General features: G+C 37.3%; 1 protein-coding gene across 2 annotated transcripts in view; it reads left to right on the top strand.

Annotated features, from left to right (window-relative positions):
• The window catches only part of LOC131079058 (uncharacterized), an 81,846-nt gene that overhangs the window by 40,500 nt on the left and 15,060 nt on the right, over window positions 1–26,286 (top strand). The window contains exons 7-8 of one of the 2 annotated variants that reach the window (XR_009113904.2): window positions 19,293–20,499; window positions 23,610–23,680. Coding sequence is in view for 1 of the 2 variants with exons in the window: in XM_058016946.2 (XP_057872929.1) it covers window positions 23,610–23,678 (69 nt within the window). In the remaining variant the exon portion in view is untranslated. Of the gene's footprint in view, window positions 1–19,292; window positions 20,500–23,609; window positions 23,681–26,286 lie in introns of those variants that run through there. The other variant, XM_058016946.2, reaches the window with a different exon arrangement.

Below are 26,286 nucleotides of genomic sequence, written 5' to 3'. Positions count from 1 at the left end.
GAAAGAATTACGCTCTGGACCCTTTGGAAGGGTCAGAAGCGAAATTTGCATTTTAGGCCCAAATCCTCCACCTTTCACCCCTCAATTGCTTCCAAGGCATGATGACATCCTAACTAAGGCTTCAAGGTACAAAATTAGTTCAAATTTGAAGCAAAAGGAGGATTCTATAAAATTTTTCTCTAGACCCTTTGGAAGGGTCAGGAGTGAATTTTGTCTTTTGACCTCAAATCCATCATTGCCTTTACTTCCATTGACTTCTTAAGGCAAGTATGTATCCATCTTCTCTCAACCATGGCTTAGGAACTAAGATTTTGACCTCGAACAAGGAGAAAATAGGTGTTTAAGAAATTTCGCTCTGGACCCTTTGGAAGGGTCAGGAGCGAAATTTGTCTTTAGGCTCAATTCACACTTCTTTTCCTCTCAACTTACCTCAAACTTGACTTATCAAATCTCGTCTTACCATAATCAAGTCAATTCGCCATATATTTAGCTTAAAACAAGGTCCTTTTAGTGCATTAGGCAAAATAGAGAGTCTTGCTAGGAATTTCGCTCTGGACCCTTTGGAAGGGTTAAGAGCGAATTTGCTCTTTTGGCTCAATTCATGCCCCTCTTTCACTCATCTTGCTTTAGACTTGATCTTTTGAATCCTTTCCTTGCCATGTATGTCCACTGTTTGATGTCCTTAGTGAAGAAATAGGTCTTTTGGGGAATTTTGCTTTGGACCCTTTGGAAGGGTCAGGACTGAAATTTGCAATTATGTTCAAATCCTTAGCTTTTCTGATTTCCTCAATTTTTTATTTCAAAAATTGGACTATCATATAGAAATTTTTGTTAAAAAATGAAAATTTTTACTCTATGGCACGCTTCCCGAGGCAGAAATTCGCCCCATCCTTGGACTGGATTGATCGTTGATCCATCCCCAAGCTACGTTTCGAATTTTGTCGCGTTTCGAGTCCGTTTGCTATGTTTTTGCTTCAATGTGGGGGAATTTTTCGATAATTACCAGTAACTGGTAATTTGTTTTTCAGAACCCCCTTGAAGCTTTTTGGCTTGTAGGGGAATTTTTCTCCAACTGCAAGTTTTTATAAAACTTGTAATGAGGGTTTTAAAACCCCCATTACCAGTAGTTTGACTTTAAGTTAAAATAAAACTTGTAAAAGGGATTTTAAAACCCCTTTACATGTCTTTGTAACTTAAAGTTATTTTTATAATGTTAAAATAAAACTTGTAAATGGGATTTTAAAACCCCTTTACATGTTTTAAGTGAAATCACTTGTAAAGGGAATTCTATTTCCCTATTACAAGTAATTTAAGTTGTAATTTCTTTTCTAAAACCCGAAATTTGCCTTAAGAGGCAAAAAGAACATTTTATAAAACTACTTGTTTTGTTTCCAAAACCCGAAATTCTTCCATACCATTGCAAGCTGATTTGGGTTCGAATTTTTTGGACGAAATGTAGCGATTCCTTCCAAGTGTGGATTTGCTGCAACTTTGAAGGATTCAAACCCATTTTCCATGCATTCATCAAACCATTTTTTCGCCATTTGTCTTATTCAAAGCGTTTTTTCTGAATCATGCATTTATGCGATTTGCCATGGTTTGGGGGTTTCAATCCATCTATTTCTAAGGCGTTTTTAACTCAACCATAAATGCGTTGGATTCTAAGCATTTATCAAACCATTTTATGCCCATTTTTGGTTTCGGATTAGCAAAAAAGCCCTAAAAACCAGTCACGTTTTTTGCCAAAAATGCATTCTTCACCTATAAGGTATGCTTTCAATCTTAAATCGTTTTTTCTTTGTCTTGTATTTAATGATGAATGAAATCAGTTTCGAACTACTTCCTTGGCATTTTTACATGGCATTTTTATAGCAAATCGGTTTTGCTTTTGTCACAATGCATGGCTAAATTTTTTCCATTGTGTAAATTCTATTTAAAGGGCATCATCTTCCATGCTGGGTTGATTCTCCAAGTTTGGATTTCTTCTCAACCTTGCAAGGTAATTTTTTATTTTTGTATTTCTTTCTTATTTCTTTCCTTGCATTTTCTTGTTTAGTTTTAGTTTTGTTCATGTTCATAACGGGTTTATGAGAGGAAATTCCCCATTTTACAAAGAAATTTGTAAAGTAAAGTTGTTCTTCCCCTTTGTAATTCTCCTTCTTTACTTGCATTCGGGTTTTAGAAACCCGATTGCAAGTAAGAGGAAAATTTGTGTTCTTCCCCTTTTTGAAAAAAAGACTTAACCTTCTTTGGTGCAAAAAAAATCAAGTTTCAAAATAAGAAAGATGTGCTCTTCCCAATTTGCAATCTTCCCAATTTGCAAAGAAATTTGCAAGTGTGAAAAGTTCTACCTCAAGATGTGTTCTTCCCTTTTTGGACAAATACTTAACCTTCTTTAGTCCAAAAATCAAGTTTCAATGACGAAAAAATCAAGTTCTTCCCAATTTCGGGTTTTGAAATCCGGATTGCAAGTTGCAAGTTCTTCCCAATTTCGGGTTTTGAAATCCGGATTGCAAGTTGCAAGTTGTTCCCATTTTGGCATGATAAAGTTCCAAGTGATCTTCTTGAAATTCATTTTTACCCATCCGTTTCCAATTCCCTCATCCGTACTTATTATCCTCGCCATTTCCTATCTGCCTAAACACCATTTTTTCATCCATTCCTTCGATTTTCAGTTTGTAAGTAAATTTGCATTTGGATTTATAAAACCAATTGCAAATGTGTTCTTCCCAACTTCCAAACTGAAAATTCATTCTCCTTCCATTTATTCATGCTTCGTGTTTTGCAAGTATAATTGCATTCGGAATTTGGAAACCCGATTGCACGTTTGTACTTCCCTCTTGTGTACTTGCAAAACATGTTTCAAAACCCGACATAAGTCAAAAACTTAACTTTCCACCTCTTATATTTCCTCTCACAAATCCAAAGTACTAAAGTCGAACTTTCCCATTTGGAGGAGTAAAAATGTCTAAAGATACTGACTTTGATGTTGCCTTGATACTCTTGGATTTACATTGCAGCATTCCCAGTTGTTTCCAGATGACAGATGTATCATCATCTCCCACTCCAAAAAAGATGAAATATAGGTATGATAAATACCAAAATGAAGTTCCGCAATCACAGGTTTCCTCCTCCCTTGATCATATCAATGATACTGAGATAGGGCATGTTGACATGTCCGAATTCATACAAAGGATTGAAGATCCGAAGGAGGGGGATATATAACGGTTGCTGGACAGCCATATCCATCATGCTGCATCCTTTCCAGTTGCTGCCCTAGAACCGGAATTTGTTCTAGCATGTGCCCATCATTTTGATAAAGAGACACGAGTTATTAAAAATGATGATGGAGAAGTGATCATTCGTTTGGATGCAGAAGCTATAGAGAAGGTTTTCAAAATACCTTCTGAAACCATTTATATAGAGATCTCCAAGCAAAGTGTAGTTGAATACTTTGCCAAAAGGGAGAAAGTCTGTAAGCATCATATCAACAAATGGATTCATGAACCTCGCACTGCGCTTACCAGATGGGCAAAGTTATGTCGGTCTGATTTCAAAAATGAGATCCATGATACTATTACTCTTCTGAGTCGTATGATGGGATTGGAACATTCCAATGTTTTTGAACCTTGGATGTACCAATTTATTATGTTAATAAGGTAGTCTCAGCACATCTGTTGGGGTGAGATCATCAGTGATGCTTTGTGCGAACAACTTGCAGTCATCTCTACTACTTTCACCTTCTACATGAATTCATATCTCGTGTATATTGCTGCATCACTTAGACATTTCCCAGGTCTTTCCACCAAGGGTGACCGCATGCTTGTACCGGTTTGGGAATACTATGATCAGTTGCCTCTAAGATCAAGTAGGTCTCATTTCAGAAGGGTTCAGGACGCTTTCTTTGGTCATTACTTGTGTCAATTTGACAAGAACCTGAAGAACAAAAGAGTCTCAAATGAAGCATGGGAAAAGGTGAAATAATATGGTTGTTTGTTTCTCCAGTTTCCAACTTTTACCTACATGAGAGTTGGATGCTATGGCGGGCAGCCTTACATGCTCCCACGATACCCAACAGATAAGATTATTCTCATGGAATTGGGAAGACAGATCATGGCTGTGCATACACATCAGTCAGTTAAGCACAAGGTTGGCATGGGTATTTCTTCCAACAACCCATTGAAGATTGGTTAATATTCTCTAATGACTTCAATCAAGGCCAGGGCTATGGAGACCGAGTTGCAGGAAATTAGACTCAAAAGATTCAAACCTAGAGCTGATTTCGATTACTGAGGCATGAAGGAGAAGATCAAGAAGACCTTCATCCACGTGCATCGGATAGAAGATATCTGGGTTGATCTCCGTACCGAAAAGGAGATACGCAAGATGGATTACTGCCGACTCACTGCAGAACAGATTGTGGATCTAAACCTCGTGAACGTGCCACAAGGGATGATTGATGATGGCAACATTCTTGATCCTGAGTTTGTCAATCAGAATGTTGACGAGGCTCCACTTCCTTCTATCCACTGGTCCCATAAGGAAGGCACTTCTATCCTGGATAGATTTCAGTCAGTTCTTGCCAATACCAATATCTGGCTTAAGAACAATGGTGTCGAGCTCATTAAGATTAAGGTTGGGAAAGAAGATGATTCTACAGGTCCTCTTGGGCGGAAGTCTGAAATTCAACTGGACAATAAAGAAGGTGCATCCTCTTCTAGTACAAGGATCAAACTATGAGTTAGTCGTGCAATGGTGCTTCCTCCCCAGGAAATAACAGTCCAAGGTAAGGAGAAGCCACGGTTGGAAATTTATGTGATTGATCCTGAAGCTTTAGAGGAAGAAACTCAATCTGATAGTGCTCCTCAGTCGTTTTCTATAGAGTCCCCACATAATTCTCTTTCTTCACTTCCTATTGAGGTACCCATGTTTCCTCCTGTGATAGATGTGAGCTCTCAATCTGCCCCTTTAGTTTCAAAATCTCCGCAGAACGTCCTTCCACTTTCAGCAGTAGAACCATCTCAAGGTCGTTCTCAGGAAAATTTGTTGAATATCTTTTCAGATGATCCTTCATATGTACCTGTGTCTGATATTGATACTTCTATGACTTGTTTTGATGAGTTCATGACATCTTCATCACATCCTGTCGTCACTCAGTAGACTATGGTGGCTATCTAGACGGACACTTCTCCCAAGATCACCACAATTGTTCAAATAGAGACTACTTCTCCCTCTATTCTAGAATCAGAGTTAATGGCTTTACCTCCATGGCTCAGTTCTTTCACTACAAAGAGGAAGAAGCAGGTGATCTCACTTGATGCCTTTGACTACCAACAGTTGAAACAATCAAAACCTAAAGCTATTAAGAGGGCAAAGACAGTTTTGAGGGTGATCGTTGATGAAAATTGGATGAGAGTGGTAGAAATTGCTGAACCAATATCAGATAAACCGGTTGAAGAAATGCAAGCAGCTGATTATCGGATCACAAAAGTGCAACTGGGTAAGCAGACTCATGAGGTTGTCAAACATGATGCTCAACAAATAGTGGCTACATTGGTACAACGATATGATGAGGTGTTGACCAAGAAAGATCAATTGGAAGTAGAGAATCAAAGACTCATGGGAGCCATCCAAAGTATTACTCTACCTTCAAATGGAGAAGGCCAAGTGCCTGTTTCTTCCAAGGCCGGTGAACCAATCCAAGGTATTGAGAGAGCCGCCCAAAATGTTCAAGCCTTAGACACCTGGGTTGATCAATTGCATGACTTATGTTCACAAGTCATAAGACAGGTATTTGAAACAATGGTTAAATTGGAAACCATTGAAGATAAGTTGAATCAAATCTTGTGTGCTTTCAAATTAAATTTGGAGAAGGCTGAGAGAAATTTAGTTTCTTAGCGAAAGATGCCTCAACATCAGTTGGGCGTTCTTCAGGTGCATGACGTAATTCCTTCCAGAGTCATGTACATTGAATATGAGGAACTTCTGGAGAACAAATCTCTTGTTCTCAAGTCACTCATTGAAGAAATTGATGAGATCTTAAAGTTGCGTGAAGCAGTCTTTCAAGATGTTACCTCCCGTTGTAAAAAGGCATCCTGCGACATTTTAAATCAGAATGATGAGTTGCTGCCCGAGGAAGAAGTTCTTGCAGATCTGCAACTCAAGATTCATGATGAATGGAGAAGTGAGCAATTCTCAGTCGCTTCCATTCAAATATTGATTAAGTATCAAACTGAGTTGCAGGAAATCCGGTCCGCATTGGAAAAGGGCAACTCCATGCTATGCTAATGCCATGATGTTGTCGTAAAGACTAGGGTGGTGGCTATGAACACTCATGAACCAGATCCTGATGAATTGCAGAAAGTTATTCAGAAGTTCGAATTGTTCATATCTTCAAGAAGTGCAACTTAAGTGTTTTTAACACTTGGTTGTAAATTCGAAATTATAATTTCAAAATTGTAGTTTCCCTTTCGACAAGTTTACTAGTAAAAGCATTTTTGTAATTGCAAGTTGTCATCACTTGCATTTTTGTAATTGCAAGTTAACTCCTTACTTGCACTTTTGTAATTACTTGTAAGGCAACTACAAGTTGTGTCCAATTAGGACTGTAGTTGGAATAAGTCTTAGTTAGTTAATGAAGTCATAATTAGTTGTTGAATAGGTCTTGGTGGTTGAGGGAATTTCTCAAGTTAGTTAGGATCCTCCCACCTTTTTCTCAAGGCTCCTCTCCTATAAATAGAAGAGAGGGTCCTTTGTAATCTTTATCTTTTGGGAAAGCAAGCAAAAACTCTGCCAAATTTACAGCAAGAAGTCTTTGAGCTACAAGTTTGAGTTGGACTCTTTTTATTTATTCTATGCAAAGTGTTTCTAAAGGAGCTTAGTCCAATCTGATTTGAAGTCTTTGAGCTGCAAGTAGAGAAGATTCATTAAAATAGGAAATCTCTAGAAGGAGCAGCAAGTCTTTGAGCTTGCGTCTATTCTTGAGGAAAAATTATTGTTTGATAAGAAATAGCAGCAAGTCTTTGAGCTTGCATTAGTTCTTGTCTTTGTGTTAAAAGAATAAATTATTCCAGTCTTTGAGCTGTTGTCTTTTATTCATTGTAAAATTTAATATAACAAAGGGTAGATAGGATTTCCAATAGTCAAGTCTTTGAGCTTGATATTGTTGTCCCGTCCCGAAGGAAGTGACGGAAGTCTTTGCGCTTTCAGGAAACTTCATTTCCTTTCTCTCATTTTACTTAAAAGTGGTTACTGCTGTTCATATTCAATCGCTATCCTTTTCTGTGAAGAGAAAAGGATATTGTCTTTCTTGAAGAAAGAAGGAAGACTGCTGTACCATCTTGTTTTTATTTCAGTTTTAGTTAGATAGGGGGAGCCTTCTCTTAATTAGGAGAGTTTTTACTTGTGTGCTGTAGTTGAAACCACAATTTTGTATATTTCCCCATGTGTACAAAATTTTCAACCAACAGTTTTTTGGCGACTCTGCTGGGGATACGGACGCATTCGGAAGCCTCACGCTTCTGTTTGAGGTCTAGTGTCTTGTTGTTTTCAGAATAACCTTTCTTTTGTTTTTTGCTAGGGATTGAGAGAGTTGAAGTACTTTGGTAATTCTATCTTATAAATCTCTGATATAAATTTGTTTGGCCCATCTGAAACACCAACAGATTCTTTTCGAATCTGCTAAGGACACAGACGCATTCGGAAGCCTCATGCTTTCGTTTGAAGACTAGTGTCTTGCTGTTTTTAAAAGAAGAACTTGGAAATACTTTTATTTCTCTAAGGTGGAAAGTTTGCGTGTTTACGTTCGTCGGAAGAAAGGCGAATATTCTGAAGAAATCTCTCCCGCTGAAAGAGCTAGATTCTTTTTGCTCACTAGTACATCTTGCCTTTCACGAACCACAAGTTATCCTCCTTCAAGGAAGAAGAAATCTATCCCAAGTGAAAATTCCTCTTTCTTTTTCAAACCACTGATTCCTTCATTATCTAATATGGCTAATCCACCTCCGCTTCCTCCTCCTGGTCCATGGGGAGTAGCTTTTGGTTCTTTGGCTTTAACCCCACCTCTTCATCCACTTCCACAAGGTTCTCGTAAAAATCTTCCCAAATTCTATGGCGATGGAAAGCAACACCTTGATGAACATGTCAAGTCTTTCTATATGGCATGTGGTGTTCTTGGAGTTGAACATCAAGATTTTGTTGTTCGTTTGTTTATAGAGACTCTTCAAGGTATTGCAGCAGATTGGTTTTTCAATCTTACTGCTGGTTCGATTGTTTCTTGGAACTCGTTGAGAGACAAGTTCGAGGAACGTTTTAAGCTTGCGGAAGATGAACACGCTTTGTTGGCCTAGTTGACACAAATGAAGAAGGACACGCATGAAGGCATGCACGAATTCATTGCTAAATTCAACAAATTAGCAAATCGATTTCCTGTCAATTCTAAACCTACTCCTGAGAACCTCAAGTATTTTTTCATTAACACTGAGTTGCCCGAGGTCAGCTTCTTCTTAAGGCGAGCATCTCCTACTGATTTAGAAGTTGCTCAATCAATGGCTACTGAAATTGAGGACAATTTGATCCTCGCTGGTAAGATCAAAAAGGATTCTAATCGGTCCAAAGGATGTTCACATATGGAGGGTTCATTTTTTGGTTCTATCGATCCTATGGTGCAGAAATTAGCAAATGAACTTTTTGCTTTAAAGAAGCATCTCAGAATTCCTACCCCAGACCATACAAGGATATCCCAAGAAGGACATATCCTAATACTGCTGCCAGTTATGCTGCCAAGAATCAACCCAAGGTGCCTCCCCCTCCGGAGAGACTTGCGCTTGAGCCACCTCCTTCAAAGGCAGCGGTTGGCTATTATGAGACTGATCAAAATGAGTCTTCTTATTTTGATTATCAGTCCGACGAAGTTGCTCTTCCTCGACAAGAAGAAGAAGAAGAAGTGGCTGGCGACTCTACTATACGTTACATGCACTATGATGACTCTGTTGTTGCCGAAAGGACTCATAGCCAAGCATTTGCTGTAATGACAAGATCCCAGACCCGGTTGGCCCAACAAGAAGAAGCCGAAAAGATCGCAAGTGATTTACAACCACCTGTTATTATTGCTAAAAGTTGAACACCGCTGCCCTATATTTCAAAGGATGCAGCGAAAATCCAAGTAAGTAACAAAAGTCCTACTCTTGCTTCATCTGTTGATCCCAAGCCCAGTATGCCCAACCCCAAACCACTATCGGACAATGTTAATCCCTTTCTAGCTGGTTCATTTCAAGCTTTTGATATTATTGACCATGCTAGGAAGACTAAGATTCAAATGTCTGAAGTTGAGTATTTACAAGCTAATCTTGATCAATTTGATAGATTAGCTGATTTTGTTAAAAGTAAGGAGACTCGTCCTATACTTGAAAACACCATTCCACAAGAACCCAAGAATTTGCCCAATCATTTGGTGACCATTCCATCCGCCACCCAAGGAAAGATAGAACCCTTTTACTTTTCTTTGTTGATCAATGGTTTTCAATTGAGCAATTGTGTTTTGGATTCTGGTGCTTCTGATAACGTCATGCCCGCAAAAGTTGCTCAAGCTTTGGGGCTGACCTTGACCAAAATCTTTGGTCATTGTTATTCCATGGCGAACAAACAAGTGCCTCTTATTGGGCAAATCAAGGATGCTCAATTTGCATTTGCTGCTTTTCCGGATAATAAAATAAAGATGACTGTCTTGGTGGCTGACGTTCCTGCATCATATGGAATGTTACTTGGCCGTAATTTTTGTAAGGATGTTGGAGGTGAACTCAACATGGATATGACGGAAGCAAGAATACTTGTCAAAGGTGTTGTGCAGAAGTTAATTCCTGAAAGAGAAACCAAGTACATGGTTGTCAAGTCTAATGATCCCCATGCTCAGATTCTTTTTGAATCTTCAGGTTTCGGGAATTATTATTTACATATTGATGAAATTTCAGAATTCGCTGAAGATTATTCTTCTAGCAGCTCCGACATTTCACTACTTTCAGCAAATGAAAAGTTTGTTGATACTGATCAGGATCAAGCATCAGAAGATGGGTCATCTAGTTCATATGTTATGGTTGAAGAAGTCTCATCTCTTGTTGCTGATGAAAGTATTTCATTACCTTCTCAACAAGATGAGTCTCACTCGTCATCTACTCAAGAGGAAAGTTCATCTTCTCCTATGGAGGAAGATGACAACTTTTCTTTTCATAATGCACCCGTCTCGGATGAAGTCAACTCTAATCATTCCAATGAAAACAACAGTTCAAATGATGTGTGGACTCTTGAATTTGATGGCAGCTGCGCTACAAATGGATCCGGAGCTGGTGTAGTTCTTATATCTCCTAAGGGAGAGATCTTCCCTTACTCTTTCAAGTTGCAATTTGCTAATACTAACAATACGGCTGAATACGAGTCGCTTTTGTTAGGGATGAGCGTTTCTTTGAAAAGAGGAATCAGAAATCTTCATGCCCTAGGTGATGCAGAATTAATTGTTTGTCAAGTGAGAAATATATATCAAACTAAGAATGACAGACTCAAGCATTACCGCAATTTGGTATGGGAAAATATTGAAGATTTTGATTCTTTTAATATCTTAGTTGTTCCTCGTGAATACAATGATAGGGCTGATTCTCTTGCTGTTTCAGCTACTTCATTAATTCCCCATCTTGACTTCGGTCAAGATAAATATATTATTGAGATAATTTGCAGACCTAGTGTGCCTGACAATTGGGATCATTGGCAGATCTTCAATGATGACAAGCAGATTAATAATTTCTTGCAAGCTGAGGATGGTTTCAACAACCTGTATTTTGAAGGAAGTAATTCTCCTACTTCTTCGCCATCAGATTCAATGTCTGAAACATCATCCGAGTTGAATGAAAATATCCTTCAGCTGAAAGGAAATAAAATTCCCAAGGGGTTGGTTTCTCTTGAAAAGCTTTTCGATCAACATGATCATTATATCAAGAGACGACAACAAGAAAGTGTTGATTCTCCTATGGGATATGAGAAATATAATATTGGTTTTGGTGAAGATCCAAAGTTTGTCAATATTGGCAATAACTGCACTTCAGATGAGAGAGATTAGTTTATTCAGCTCTTGCGCCAATACCGTGATGTCTTGGCATACTGATATGATGATCTAAAATCCTTTCAACCCAAGGAAGTGCAGCATGACATTCCTCTTAAGCTTGGTGCAGAACCTTTCAGACAGAAGCAACGCTAGTATAATCCGAAGATTTCAGGTACAATTCTTTCTGAAGTTCAAAAGATGCTTGATGCTCAGATTATTTTTCCCATCCATCATTCAACATGGTTGGCGAACATAGTGCCGGTGCGTAAGAAGAATGGAGAAATGCGTATGTGTTGATTTCAGAAATCTTAATCAGCTATCACTCAAGGATAATTATCCATTGCCAATCATGGATCAAGTTTTGCAAACGGTGATAGGTTTCGAGATGCTATCTATGCTAGATGGATTTTCGGGATACAATCAGATTGAGGTTAGTGAACTTGATCAACATAAGACTACATTTACTACTCCATGGGGTACATTTGCCTATCGCAGAATGCCTTTTGGGTTGATCAATGCAGGGGCCACTTTCCAACGGGCTATGGACTTGGCTTTCCGTGGTATTGTGGGAAGGTATATTGTAGTGTATCTTGATGATCTTACAGTTTTTTCTAAAGATCGTGAGAATCACCTTTTTCATTTACAAGATGTACTTGAAAGATGTTGTAAGCACGACATCTCTCTCAATCCCAAGAAGTCAGTTTTTGGGGTGACGGAGGGAAAACTTCTTGGTCATATTGTTTCCAAGGAGGGTATAAATGTTGATCCTGAGAGGGTTAAATCTATTCAGAATCTCCCTTTGCCATCCAACAAGACTGCTGTTCATTCCTTCTTTGGTAAGGTAAATTTTCTGCGAAGATTCATTCCTAACTTTGCAGAAAAGACTCGTCATATTGTGGATATGATGAAAGGAAAGTTTGCTTTCCATTGGAATTCAGAAGGAAGAGCAACATTCAATGATATCAAAGATGCAATTGCTCATGCACCCGTCTTGGTTTGTCCCAACTACACCAAGGAGTTCAAATTCTCTAAAATGCTCAAATTCTTGACCTTTCTCCAAATTTTCAAGTCCAGACTTGATCATTAGGTGTTCTCCAAGGATAAATAGGCCAGTTTCACATCAATTAATGCCTAGAACTTCATCATTCATCAACTGGACCAATCTCAAACCCTCAAAGGGAAAATCCTTGATGATACTCACTCACAAACCATTCACTTCCTTAATTCAATGACACAGGTCAAAAAGGCAAGACTCCCAGTAGGATATAAGGACTTCGTCAAACTCAATCAAGACTTAACCTAGAAACAAGAGCAAAGGCCTGACCTAGAGAAGGCCTTTGAAGAGACCCTGACCTGGACCACCTACTGGCCAATTTGAGCCTAAGCAGACCATCCTATCCTAACGAGCCTTCTGACAATTCTCAAATGCAAAGGCTAAAAGCCAAGACCAGACAACTAAGCAAAGAAAACTAACCCTAGAAAGGAAAAAGCAGGGGTCCCCATTTACAATGGGGCGATGTGTGAATACGTCACAACAGGTATCTTGGCTGCAAAAAGGACATCAGATGTTGGTAAATGAACAATGTCGAGTGGAGTTACAGATAGGGAGTTACAAAGACCAGGTAATATGCGATGTTATGCCAGTGGATGTTTGTCATGTTCTTTTAGGTAGGCCTTGTCAGTTTGACAGGAAGGCAATTCACGACGGAAGATGTAATACATATACTTTTGAAAAGGATGGAAAGAAGCACACACTCATACCTCTTAAGAATGAGAACGCAGTTGAGGAAGTTAGTCTTAAAGTATTGATGGTAAGTGGAAAATAATTCTTACATCAAATCAAAGATGAGGAGGTAAGTTTTGCACTAACTGGTAAGCCAAGGACAGTTATTACTAGCACAAAGTTGATTGATTTGCTTGAAGAAATTCAAAATTTGTTGAATGAGTTTGTTGATATTGTCGTGGATGACTTACCTAATGAATTACCTCCAATGAGATGCGTTAGCCATCATGTAGATCTCATTCTAGGAGCCTATTTACCGAACAAAGTAGCTTACAAGATGACTCCAAAGGAAAATGAAGAAATCAAGAATTAGGTACAAGAGTTGTTGAACAAAGGACTAGTAAGAGAAAGTTTGAGTCCTTGTGCTGTTTCAACAATGTAGAGTCCAAAGGATGGAAGTTGGAGAATTTGTACAAATTCAAGAGTCATCAACAAAATCACAATCAGGTATAGATATCCTTTGCCTCGAATTGATGATTTGATGGATTGTCTAAGTGGTTCAAGATATTTTTCTAAGAGAGATTTAAAAAGTGGATATCCTCAGATAAGAATCAGAGAGGGTGATGAATGGAAAACAATATTCAAGACAAGTGATGGGCTCTATGAATGGCTACTGATGCCATTTGGGTTAACAAATGTCGCAGGTACCTTCGTGAGACTCATGAATGAGGTACTAAAGGAATTCATAGGTAAATTTGTTATTGTCTACCTATATGATATTTTGGTTTATACTCATTCAAAGGAGGAGCACCTTAGACATCTCAAAATGGTTCTAAATCGGTTACAAAAAGAGAAATTGTTGATTAATCTTAAAAAGTGTACTTTCATGAAGACAGAGTTGATCTACTTGGGATTTGTTGTATCACAAGAAAGTTTGAAGATGGACAACGACAAGGTCAAAGCCATAGTAGAGTGGCCAACTCCAAGGAATGTCTTTGAGGTAAGAAGTTTTCATGGTCTAGCTATCTTTTATAGGAAGTTTATAAGAAACTTCAGTGAAATTTGTGCTCCAATTGTGGAAACAATTAAAAGGGAAATAAGCAGCTATTCCAATGGTCCAAGGAAGCTGAAAGAAGCTTTCAATTCCTGAAAAAAAGGATTATAGAATAACCTATTCTAGCTTTACCTGATTTTGCTAAACTTTTCCAAGTGGAATGTGATGCTAGTGGGGCTGTTATAGGTGCTGTCCTAAGTCAAGAAGGTAAGCCAATTGCTTACTGCAGTGAGAAACTCAATGATGCAAAAAAGAAGTATTCTTCATATGACAAAGAATTTTATGCTCTTGTGCAAGCTTTGAAGAAATTGAGGCATTATTTAATGCCTAAAGAATTTATATTGTACATTGATAATCATGCCTTACAGTTTATTAGTAACCAAAACAAATTAAATCAAAGGCATGTAAAATGGATTGAGTTTTTGTAAAATTTTACCTCTTTTATCAAGCATAAGAGTGGCCAAACTAACAAAGTTGTAGATGCTCTGAGTAGAAGGAGCTTGATCATGCAGGAATCCAAAGTAAGTATATTGGGATTTGATGACTTGAAAGAGATGTACAAGGAAGATAAAGACTTTAAGGGGGCATATGAAGCATGTGTGGATCCTCTTATCGGGGATAGAAGTCCTTGGATGGATTTCATGATACAAGAGGGTCTACTGTTCAAAGGCAGCCAACTTTGCAGTCCAAGAAGTTCCATGAGAGAGAACTTGCTAAAGGAGAAACATAGTGGCAGCTTGGCAGGGCATTTTGGGCAAAACAAGACACTAGCCCAATGAAGTGCACACTATTATTGGCCAGGTATGAGCAAAATGTTAAAGAAGTTTGTAGAGAGGTGTAAAGTGTGCCAGCATGCCAAAGGGAGCAGCCAAAATGTATGTTTGTATCAGCTGTTGTCAATCTCCAACAGGCCATGGGATTTAGCATGGACTTTGTACTTTGTCTACCAAGAACTCAAAAGGGGCATGATTCAATCTTTGTGGTAGTTGATAGGTTCTCAAAGATGGCTCATTTCATTTTATTTACAAGGACAAGTGATGCTATTAACATTGCTAATTTGTTCTTCAAAGAGATAGTTAGATTACATGGACTTCAAAGGAGCATCGTATTTGATAGAGACTAAATTTGTAGGAAACTTTTGGAGGACTTTATGGAAGAAGTGGGACACTAATTTGAGTTTCAGTTCAGCTTACCATCCTCAGACTGATGGTCAAACAAAAGTAGTCAATAGAAGCCTTGGAAACATCTTGAGAAGCTTGGTTAGTATGCATCCAAAACAGTGGGATTTAGTGCTTGCACAATCAGAATTTGCATACAATGACTCACCTAACAGAAGTATGGGTATGAGTCCTTTTCAAATCATGAATGGTATGCATCCTAGAGGAGTGTATGAACTAAGGAATTTGGGTAAAATGGAGATGAGAAGTGCTGATGGTGAAGAATTTGAAAGTGCAATTCAAGACTTGCTTGTATAGCTGAAAATGAAGCTTGAAGAAAGTACGAACAAGTACAAGAAGATAGCTGATCAGAAGAGGAAAGAGGTCAATTTGTTGGTGATCTTGTTCTTGCTCATCTGAGAAAAAAAGCTTTCCAAAGATCTCTCTGTCCACAATAGATCTCTCTGTACTCAATTTTAATTTCTAAGTCTTTGCTCCATAGATGCAATTGTTAGGGGGGATGAGATTGATTGTTGTGTTTGGGGAGGTGGCTGCTGGTCTTTGAGTGCTTTCCAAAACCTACCTCCACAATGATAGAGAGTTGAAAAATGAGCAGCTAAATGCTCATTGAATGTTACATTTCTGTATTTGAAGGGCATGGAGAGTCCTTGTAGAAGCCTCGAGCTTCAATAATTAGTTGCTAGGCAAGAATAGTTGAGGAATGGGCCCCATTCTTTGTGGGCTGTTAGACCTTGATTGACGTAGCATATTAGACAAGTCATACTACTATAGGAGGAAAGTATTATAACCTTCTGCCTTGATGTCCTAGAAGCATGCAACATGGCATTTGTTAGGAAGCCTCATGGACAAAACACAAAAGGAAATGAAAGGTGGTGCTCTTTGCCAACAAGGACTTTGGCATTGTAAAGTAAGTGACTAGCATGCCACATTGATGTGTTGCAACATTGGGGATCTGCTTTAGAAACTCTCCATTGCAAACGATAGATCCTTGTTTAGATGACAAATGATGTGGTGTGATCATACACACCTATTGCTCAAACTTTCAAAAGCTTTTAATTATATCGGAAAAAGGATTTTTCCATTTTTAGTGAAGTTTCACTCTAGTTATGGCAACTTGCAAGGGTTTTTTTGTATGAGAAAGAGCAAGGAACCCAAATCTATGTTATCCAATATTTTTGTATAGGCATTTCAATTTTTTTAGTGCTCTAAAGCAACGTTCTAGCTCAATAGTTTCTCTATAGGAAATTCCTTGAACCTTGGCCGTGCTTGTTTGAATGAGTGCCTCTAACTTTGTTAAGGGCTTGAAAATTTCTTGCACATCATCGATAGAGGGTGCTTGAGAACATCCATGAAATGTTGATTTTTCCTTGACCTGTGCTTTCATTAGCTTAAAAATTCACCATAGATCAACACTCTAGCTTGCAGCGAGTGGTGAGGGTAATCCTTGTTGCTCCAATTGAGCAATGCCGACTCTCATACCCACTATTGTTTGCCCCAACATAGCCAATTGATCTTCACTCTTTTGGACAATTTCATCCTTACACAAAATATCATTGATCTTTTAGGTGGCATGGATTTTGCGCATTATTCCTATCGAGACCAACTTGTACTACAAGATATTGTAGAGCTTCTTCACACAAACTTTGTCACTTGCAAACATTTGTGAGAGATCTATTGATGCATTATTGACCTTTGCTTGCACTTTGATTCTCAAATTTTGAGCTGTCTTCATGAATTGCAATGCTAGGACCATAGGTGTTGTCGCCTCTATTATAGACCTTTAATATGGTTTGCATAGGGCCTTGATCAATTCAAGGGAACTTGTGGATGGCTTTAGTTCTCATAGCTGCTTCATTAAGTTCACCATCTCCCCCTTGGAGGTTTTTAGTCTGATTTGTAGGTTTGTTTCTTTTTCCCTTATGTCTCTATATTGTTTGTTGCTGATTATTCATTGTATTTTTGAGCTTGGAGATCTCATAGTTTTGAGGGCTTGAATCTCTATTGTTTGCACACCTACATTGGCTTGTTCTTGGAAGAGCTTTGTCTTCAGATTGTTCACTTGTTTTTGCAAGATATACTTGGTGGCTTTCTTGGTTACCATTTGGTTGTTCGTTTGTGCCAACTTTATTTTTGCCTTGGTAAGATTGACGTGTGCCTCTTATATCTACTTTGGCACCACAACTTATTTGTTTGCTAACTCAAAAACCATATTTGATATGGTAGTCATTTGGCCTTCTAGTGACTTAGCTTTTAGCTCCATGACCTTCAAATTCAACTTGACTTGTTCAAGATATGCATATTTCTTCTTGAGCTTCCTCTCTAATAAAGTCAACTTGGAGGACACCACCTCAATCTCTTCTTGTTGTAGCTCTATCTTGTCATCCATCCATGTGTCTTTCATATTATCATTGTGATGGCTTATGCCTCATAATTTGTGGCTTGCATTTGGGTCTCAAGCTTGTTCACCAAGGGTGTGAAATGGTGAAATGAATTTCTTCTTTCACTAGGTTTTCTTTTGTCCTAACCCTTTTAGTTGCACATGCAACATTTTGTTTACTCTTCCTCTTCATTTCTTTCCTCTGCACCTTTACTTAGACTAGTTGCATTTGTTGGTGATGGAGAGTAGATTCTCTAAGTGCAGCTGATCTTTTGTGTGAAGCGAGTGGCACTTGGGGAGAAGATGGGATGGGGTAGTGCCAATTATTGTGTAGGATGGGGAGTGGTGATGGTTTGAAAAGTAGGATCTTGCATAGACTTAGAAGGGGTGGAGGCAAGAGGACCCAAGGGTTGGAAAACTGAAGGGATTCCAATTTTATGAGGGGGAGGCACTTGTTAAGTGCGGAATTGATAGGGAAAGGCTACACCATCTAATATTGACTTGTTGGAGGAGGGTAGGGAGAAGGGAAGAATTGAGGAGGAAATTAATACTAGCGAGCAGGCTGCACATATTGTTGCATTGCTACCCAAGTGACACCTAGCATGCAACTTACTGTTAAAGGAAGGATTGGGAGGTTGCTTATTATCGGGTGAAGGGAGGAACAATTTTGGAAATAATTGTAGTGGGAGGAGGGGAAGAAGAGATACTTATAGTGGGCTTGTGGTTTGTCTATGTTTTCTTTGGCTCTTGGTTGCTTTCATTTTTCCTTTGCCTTTTGGGGAGGATCATTAGCCTTTTCAGTTACACTTTTTTTGCTCATCAGAATCATCATCCCCACCCTTGGCATTTTGGAATAAACTTTGTTTGGCAATGGCCACATGCTGGGATGATGAAGAGTTGTTGGCTTGTGCCCTTGTGGTCCTTGCTGATTTCCTGACTTGCTAGCTTGAGAGGACTTGCTTGGCATTGTACTGACTACAATTTGCCTCGTCATTCTTTGGGTGAGGGTGTGGGTTTGAGTAGGCATGTCTGGAGTAATTACATGTCTTCAGTTTCTCTTTTTTGGTTCCTCAGAATCATCATCCCCGCTCTTCGCATTTTGGAATAAACTTTGTTTGGCAATGGGCACATGCTGGGATGATGAAGAGTTGTTGGCTTGTGCCCTTGTGGTCCTTGCTGATTTTTTGACTTGCTAGCTTGAGAGGACTTGCTTGGCATTGTACTGACTACAATTTGCCTCGTCATTCTTTGGGTGAGGATGTGGGTTTGAGTAGGCATGTCTTGAGTAATTACCTTTGGCTTTTGTGGTTGTTGTTGTCATAGTAGTATATGTTACTACGTGCCCATGCTACTCCCAATAGTTGGAGGCTGCCAAGTAGGTAGGGTGGTGGTGACTTGTCATCATTGAAGTGTATTTCTGCCAGATATATTGCTGTTTAATTTTGTTTTATGTTTTGAGCATGAACAATGAATTTTCTGCCAAACCCTACAAACAAACAAACTATTAGCAAACTGAGATTTCAGATGAGCAAGTTAATGCTCTTTATCAGTGAAGGAATGCAAACTGTTTGACTATATGCCTGAAAACCAAATCATTGAAAAGTGAAAAGGGAGTGCAAAAAATTGTAGCTACAATAGAGGTACCATATTACATTGGACACTAATAAATTGACTCTAAGTGCAGGGAATGTTTAATAGTGAAATAAATTGCCTTTAGGAGATACAAAGCTTATTTAAATTATAAAGTGATTTTATATTGTGTTTTTTGGAATGTTCTTGGGTTGGTTATAAAAGAAGGCTGGGGGTCTCTTTTGAAAGACAGAGAGATTCAGAGATTTGAAGATTTGTGCCTGTGTCCAAAACTCTGACAGGTGGGACAAAAACCCCAATGGTTTTTAAAGCCGAGGACAAAAACCCTTTGTCTTCATCAGAGTGGTTTCATACAGGGATCGATAGAGTGCTGAAGGTTTTGAGTGGGGACAAAAACCCTCATTCATTGGTGTAGTTTCAAAGTCAGATCCAGACAGGGTTCACATTGGTCTTGAAGACTTCAAAGATAAGTTATTATTTGAATTAGTATCAAATTTTGTGTGTTTGGTAACATTTTCAGTTTTGAATGCCATAGTTGATGAAATATTATATATTGGGCGATGGTTTTTTGGAGAGAGGTTGATTGAGTTTGGTGATATTGGTGTGGTGTGTGGGTTTCTTATTTGGGCGATTGTGGTATCTTAATTTACATGGGAAAAAGACTTGACATTGGCATGGGAAATAGGTGAAGGTCGAAGCTTTTTAGCAAGGAGGACAGGTCTGTAGAGGACGTAGCCATCAAAGTCCTAATAAGACAAAACAAAATTTCAACACAACACTTTGTGGTAATCCCAACTGGCCATATAGCTTGCCTCGGAGGAAATTGTAACCTTTGAGGTAAATATTTATTGGTTATGACTGCCGCACTATTCAAATAGGGAATTGTGCCATAACAAGTGAAGTCAAGTGTGTATCTTATTCCAAATCGAGGTTTTAGATTATCAACATCAGATATAAAGGGGATGTGTGAAGCTAAATACTAATTGTTTGGCTTCATTTCTGGTGGGCATTGGGAAAAATCCTTGCATTCCTGTGAGTGGCGATTGAGTAACCAATATATTCCAGATATTGGAGTTGCCATTACTCAAGCTAGGTGTTTATGAGGCAGGTTGTAGAGTATTCTGTGTATTGTGTGGCGTGGGATTGATACAGTCAAGTCCTGACCTCCAGGGGAAAACAATACCACTCAAATTATGGTGAAAACATTCTGCAATAAGAGCATATAAGCTGCTCACAACAGAGGATTCATTGCTGGAAAGGTTGGGTGAATCGCGGGAAGCTTTGTAGTGTCCATATTGAAGTTTGAATGGGTCTGAAACAATTCTGAGGTCTCAGCAATCCATTGCATTCTTGGCCATGGAGATTGGAGCTCATTGAGAGCTTGTTGCATATCCATGTTTGAAGAATTGAAGCCACTGTTAAAGGAACCTTGGCAAGTTGAGTCATTTGCAATCTGCTGTCAATCAATTATATCTGCTTCAAATAAAGGTCAGATTTGTTTAACTTATATATATTTGTTATCTGCTATATTCTGGACATTTTGCTGCTCAGAACAGCAGACACATCTGTTTGCAATTGTCGTTTTAAAAAGAGTATTCAATTTATTATATGCTTAAATCTATGAATGTGATTTTATTATGGTTGAGAGCATATTTCATGAAAATAAATGTTTAAACTTAAACCAAACATCTCAGAAACCATTGCAAACAGAAAACAATTGCTTTCATGCGCATGCATACAACTGTTTGATTACCCACATTGAACATTTGGGAGAGTTTGCCTTTTTGTTTTGTTTTTGGAACAGTTTAGGCATGAGATCTTTACATTATCAAGATATTCAATAGGATCTTCGTTATTCATTATTAACAAAGTAGTGAAAGACTTCTTAAATAAGAGTTACAAACGATTTATCCGATAAGGATAAGATCGACAACTAATAGAAGTAGAAGACAACTAAGAGATTAAATAATATTCCTTAAGTCTATCCTAATGACTTAATTGACCATTATAAGTAAATATTACAATATTTTAATAGTGTCTACTTGCTGTCAATGGTCTTTTAGTATGCTTATTTTGCTTGTACTGATATGTTATGTCATTTATCTTTTATACTTCACGATATGAAAATTTTAAAAGTTTTTGATTTTTTTTGGTCATCTATACCCAACACTTTTATAGTGCTTGGCTCACATAAAGTGTTGGGTTTTGTAACTTGATCTTTGTAACTTGATCTTTTTATATATATAAATATATATCTTTTATTCTTTTCAGTATTTAAACAAATTTTGAGAAACATTTTCATCATTTGAGCATTCCAGTATATAAAAGTGTTGGGTTTTGTAACTTGATCTTTTTATATATATAAATATATATCTTTTATTCTTTTCAGTATTTAAACAAATTTTGAGAAACATTTTCATCATTTGAGCATTCCAGTATATTCATCTCTCTACATTGCACTTAAGTTTGTGACCAGGATAATTTGTAGAATGATTGATCTCGATTAGCACGTTTAGAATCACTAAAGCCAAACACAATGCTCTTGATGGAAATTTCTTTTCAAGTATGGTTTTCTTTTGGGGAAATGGACACTGACTAGTAAAGCATAAACAATGTATACAATTTTTTGGTCAGTTCAGTCATAAGTTTTATAATCAATAATATCACTGTAAATCAGATTTTATGTAACGTCCCCTATTAAGAGGCTGCCAATTCCTATAGGGAAACATACATTACTACCTACCATGTTACAGTAATTACGAATTAATGACTAGAGTTCAGTACAGTTAGGCATTGTCCTTATTCAGGCCTAATCTTAATCCCCTTCTAATTTCTAATCTTGGATGGGAGACTTGCTTGTCTAGGGCGTGATGATACCATCTCCCTAATGCAGCCCAGATTACTGGAACCTCAGTCCATTCACCCTTTGGGCCTGCAGCCCAGATTTAAGGATCATGAGTTCTTTCACCTTTGGGGCTTATCTATAATGAGATGGTTTTACTCCGCCTCCCCCTAACGGCATCACACCACTCCTTAGGAAAAAAGGAATCAGAACTGGTTAAGGCATAGGTCTGTAGATAGGCCAATATCTTGTTTTACTATGAATGTATTTGAAATTAAGTATGACTGTCATACATATTGCAGTGTATATTAATTTAAATTCTGCATGAGAACATTATCGGGCTTCATATATTAAGCACATCCCCATGCATACCACCAAGAACAAGGATGTTACTGCCTGTAACTTAATAATAGTTCTGATCCGATCTGATCGATGGTGATGTCACTGGATGCTTTTGATTCCTTTCCTTTATATCTCTCAATGTGAGGGAGAGGTCACACCTCTTCATCATGTATGCCCTTTGGCAAGAGACACACCATTTCACCATTAGCACCCTTTGAAAGAGTGCAACTCTTCATTATTTCTGCCCTTTGAAAGGGACATAACCTTTCACAATCAGATCTGCACTTCTGATTCCCAAATTATCCCCCCTGAAATGAGGTTCTCTTCTCCCTTTTATATCTCATGTTTGAGGGAGTCACAACTTTTCTTTTTATGTCTTTTGACCATTCATTAACTTAATTAAATATTAATTATATTTAATTATATTTTTTTATATTTTAATTTAATTTTTAATATTTTAATTTAATAATTATTATTTATTATTAAATTCTATTTCAAAGTGGGGACATTACATTTTAAATTGCCACAATCAGGCCAGTCATTCAATGCTTCAATAAGATAAAATACTTTGCTAGCAGAAGTCCTGACGATTATCTATGTGAGGAAGAATTTTGCCAGAAGCAACCTTGGAAGCAGGGAGAAACAATTTGCCGATGCATAGCTGAGCTATTTGCTGCTGTCAATTATGAATTCAATTACTGTCAATATTGTGCAGTTTTTTTTTTGCAGTTTTACATATATTAATTGATGATAGTTAAAAATTATATGAAATATGAATCATGCAATTGGTAAAACATGGATAATCAATTTCAACAATCAAGATTGATTATAGGTTACCCCAAGTTTCCGGGACGGGGAGATTGGGGGACATGTTTCTGTGATGCCAATTTTTCAGGCCAATTATAGGGATGACTAGGGGACGGCTATATAAAAATATATAGGGAAATTTAAAATATTCATATGAAAACGTGGATAAAGCATGCACATATACATTATAGAAGCACATATAAGGAATTCTTATGCCAAATTTGTGTTAAATTGAGAGTCAAAGTCAAATTGCTTATGGAATTCATTGTCAAAATTTATTTTCAAATTGCAGAATTTATAGGGATGTCCCATAGGCGCCCCCTGTCCCCGGGACGTCCTGGGGACAGAGACGCTTCAAAACAAAGCCTGGGGACGCGTCCTTTGGTAACTCTGATTATAACATACTAATGTGTAAAATGATTTATTTGCAATACTATCAATGTGGCAAGAGTGAAATTCGTCTTTATTATAAACATCAAACCTTGTTCACTGTTTTAATGATGTACATTTATGTTCTGTTCTGCAGATTGGTTGTTAAATGACATGGCATATTAAAAAATTCTTTTTCCATTGTGATGTTGACTTTCCTTTTTACCTTGAATAACAGGAAGAAATTATTAGATCTGCACAACCTAAGATCGAGAGCATGATTCATTCAATTAAGGACATAAAACAGGTATAATGATTTTTATTTAGCATTTTCAGGAATGAATTACACAGTGCTATATCTTTTAATATTTGTTGTAACTGAATTTGAGATTGATGATGCATATATGTTATTGTGTTTGTTTTCTCATCATATCTTAGATATTTTAATATTATTATTTTGCTGCACAAAATATATTTATATTGCTTTTTGAATGTGACTTTTTTCTGGAGTAATCATACTCAATAATCTCTCTCTTTTTTTTCCCTGCTATTTGAATTGGCCGTATTCACATTATGATTCTGTTTTTGTGATCACTTCCTTGCACATATTATAATTTTGAATTGACTTGGGAATTTGGCAGCCTGATAATTACTACTATCATTGTAATTATATTTTTTCATTCCGAAAAGTTCCCCATTTAATAATATTCGAGTCACAATTGGATTGTCAAAAATCAAGTCTGCTTTCAAGTTGATTTGTAGAGGCTGAGAGTTTTCTTTGGATCACCTTGATTCAAAGATTACGTTCAGAAAAGACCTGTGGTATTCATTTTATAATTTGATCAATTTTAATTTTTAGTTACAATTAGTTAAATTTTAGTTGCATTGGGTTAATCAAATAAAGTCTTAGCATTAGTGTAATGATATACATGAATCTTATATTAAGTTTACATAGGAGGTTATTTTATTTCCTTTGGTAGATTTAGGAATAGTGGGCACTTGTCATCAAGTTGAGCTCGCTTGACTAAAGTGCTGCATCAGGTTAAGTGACTCCATTAGTTCACTTGTGGCTAGCTCAACTCCTTTGAAAACCTTTCCCTTCTGACTTGTTCCCCCATAGCCTACATATTACATGCCAGTTCCTTTGTTTTGAATCAATGGATCATTCTCTTTTTATTTTTCTCATCCTTGAAATTGGATTATAGCTGATATTTGCATTCTAAATAATTTGTTTTCATCTAGCTTTTTGTAATTTCTTCATTCGCTTAGATCTAGGCTTGTTTGGATTCTCATTGAATCCTACAATTAGGAGTCTCAGATAACTCAAATTTTTGTTTTTTCTTTGCTTCTGTGCTTCATGCAACCTAAAGCAAGAAAATTAGAACGTAAATTCCTTTGTTTGTTGAACTTGTTAATTTTTAGTAAGATTGGGATAATAAAAAATGTCTTAGTAGTGACTAGTTTTAGATAACTTGAACAAGGATTGCAACTTTTGTGTATTCTCAACTTGTACAACCTAGAGTGAACAAATAAAAAGATAAATACTTATAACTTAAAGTCATCTACGTAGTAAATACTAGGTTTCAATTTCAATTAATTTGGCAGTTTTAGTATGAGTGCCTATAACTTCAGTGATGATGATGAGGAGCTTGGGAATCTAGAAATTGGCAATATTTAATTTGAATTGCCCTTCTAAGATGTTGAACATTTTACCAACAATAAGAAGACCCCTTTATGACTATTCACAAGAAGACTAGATTCCAACAAAATTGCTAATTTAGGTGGGAGTTCACTTATAAAATGCCATTTTCGTGCCCTTGAATGCTATGGCAGCATTACAAGAGTGAATGCACAACTACTTAACATCACTAGTAAGGCAATTGGGGAATGTTGTAGTTAGTCAATTCAATAGAGCAATTATAATTTATAATGAAATTATTTAATGCTACATCTCAACACTTATTGGTACCTCCACACAAAACCTTCTAGGACTCTTACTCCTTGACAGCCATAAGTTCCTCCATTTTTCATCAAGTTCAATCATAGACAAATCCAACTTGAAAACCAATCTTTCTTGACCAATTCCCCCACATGCAGCACACAAGATGGTGTAATCGTTTTGAGTACAATCCAACTATGATAGAATGAGTAGGCAACCACCATGATCATGCGTAGGTTGATAAGACAAGCTATCACAACCTCTGTAAAAAATCTATATTCATTTAACAATGAACTTGATTGTTTAGTTTGATCACACAAAGTGCCCTGCAATCAGCAAGATACTAGAGATATGAACATTCAGTTTAATTCATCCAATATTGTATGAACTTACATAAAATATTATATAATAGTTGAGGTCAGATTGGAAAACCAAAGATCAAAATAGAAAGATAACAATTAAGCCAAAAGAATGAAAAAGCATCCTTTGATTAGCAACCCTTTACAATGTCAAGTTTTGGGACTTTTATAGGTTTCCCAGGAGGAGAAGCTGAAGAGATTCCCCTCCACATTTGAATTTTATTTACTATTATAAATAAGCAAAAACGCCAAAATTTCAAAATAGGTTTGTACAATTTGACTTTGAATTGCCCTATATTTCCACTTTAAAATCTCCAAGTTTGTCTTCTTTTGAGTAGTCCTCAAATCATACGAGTTTTGTGCAATGGCTTCTTAAATAGGCTCTTGTGTTTCAGTGACCAGCACCCACGATCCTCTTGGTGTTGTATAAATTCATGTCAAGCTTTCAACATCATTTGAGTGACTGATAAGCTCTTTCTTGAATTTGGATAGCCTTTGTCCTTCTTTATATGAACATTTTTAATGCAATGGTTTTGAGCAGCCTTGTTAATCATTAAGATAGATTCAGCAATACTTTTGCTGTGCTCCAAGTATCTTAGTCATTATCCTCCACATAT

Source organism: Cryptomeria japonica, chromosome 4 (assembly GCF_030272615.1).
Source record: "Cryptomeria japonica chromosome 4, Sugi_1.0, whole genome shotgun sequence".
Taxonomy (NCBI): domain Eukaryota; kingdom Viridiplantae; phylum Streptophyta; class Pinopsida; order Cupressales; family Cupressaceae; genus Cryptomeria; species Cryptomeria japonica.
Note: the sequence above shows the minus strand (reverse complement) of the source record. Positions and strands in the feature narration are given on the sequence as shown.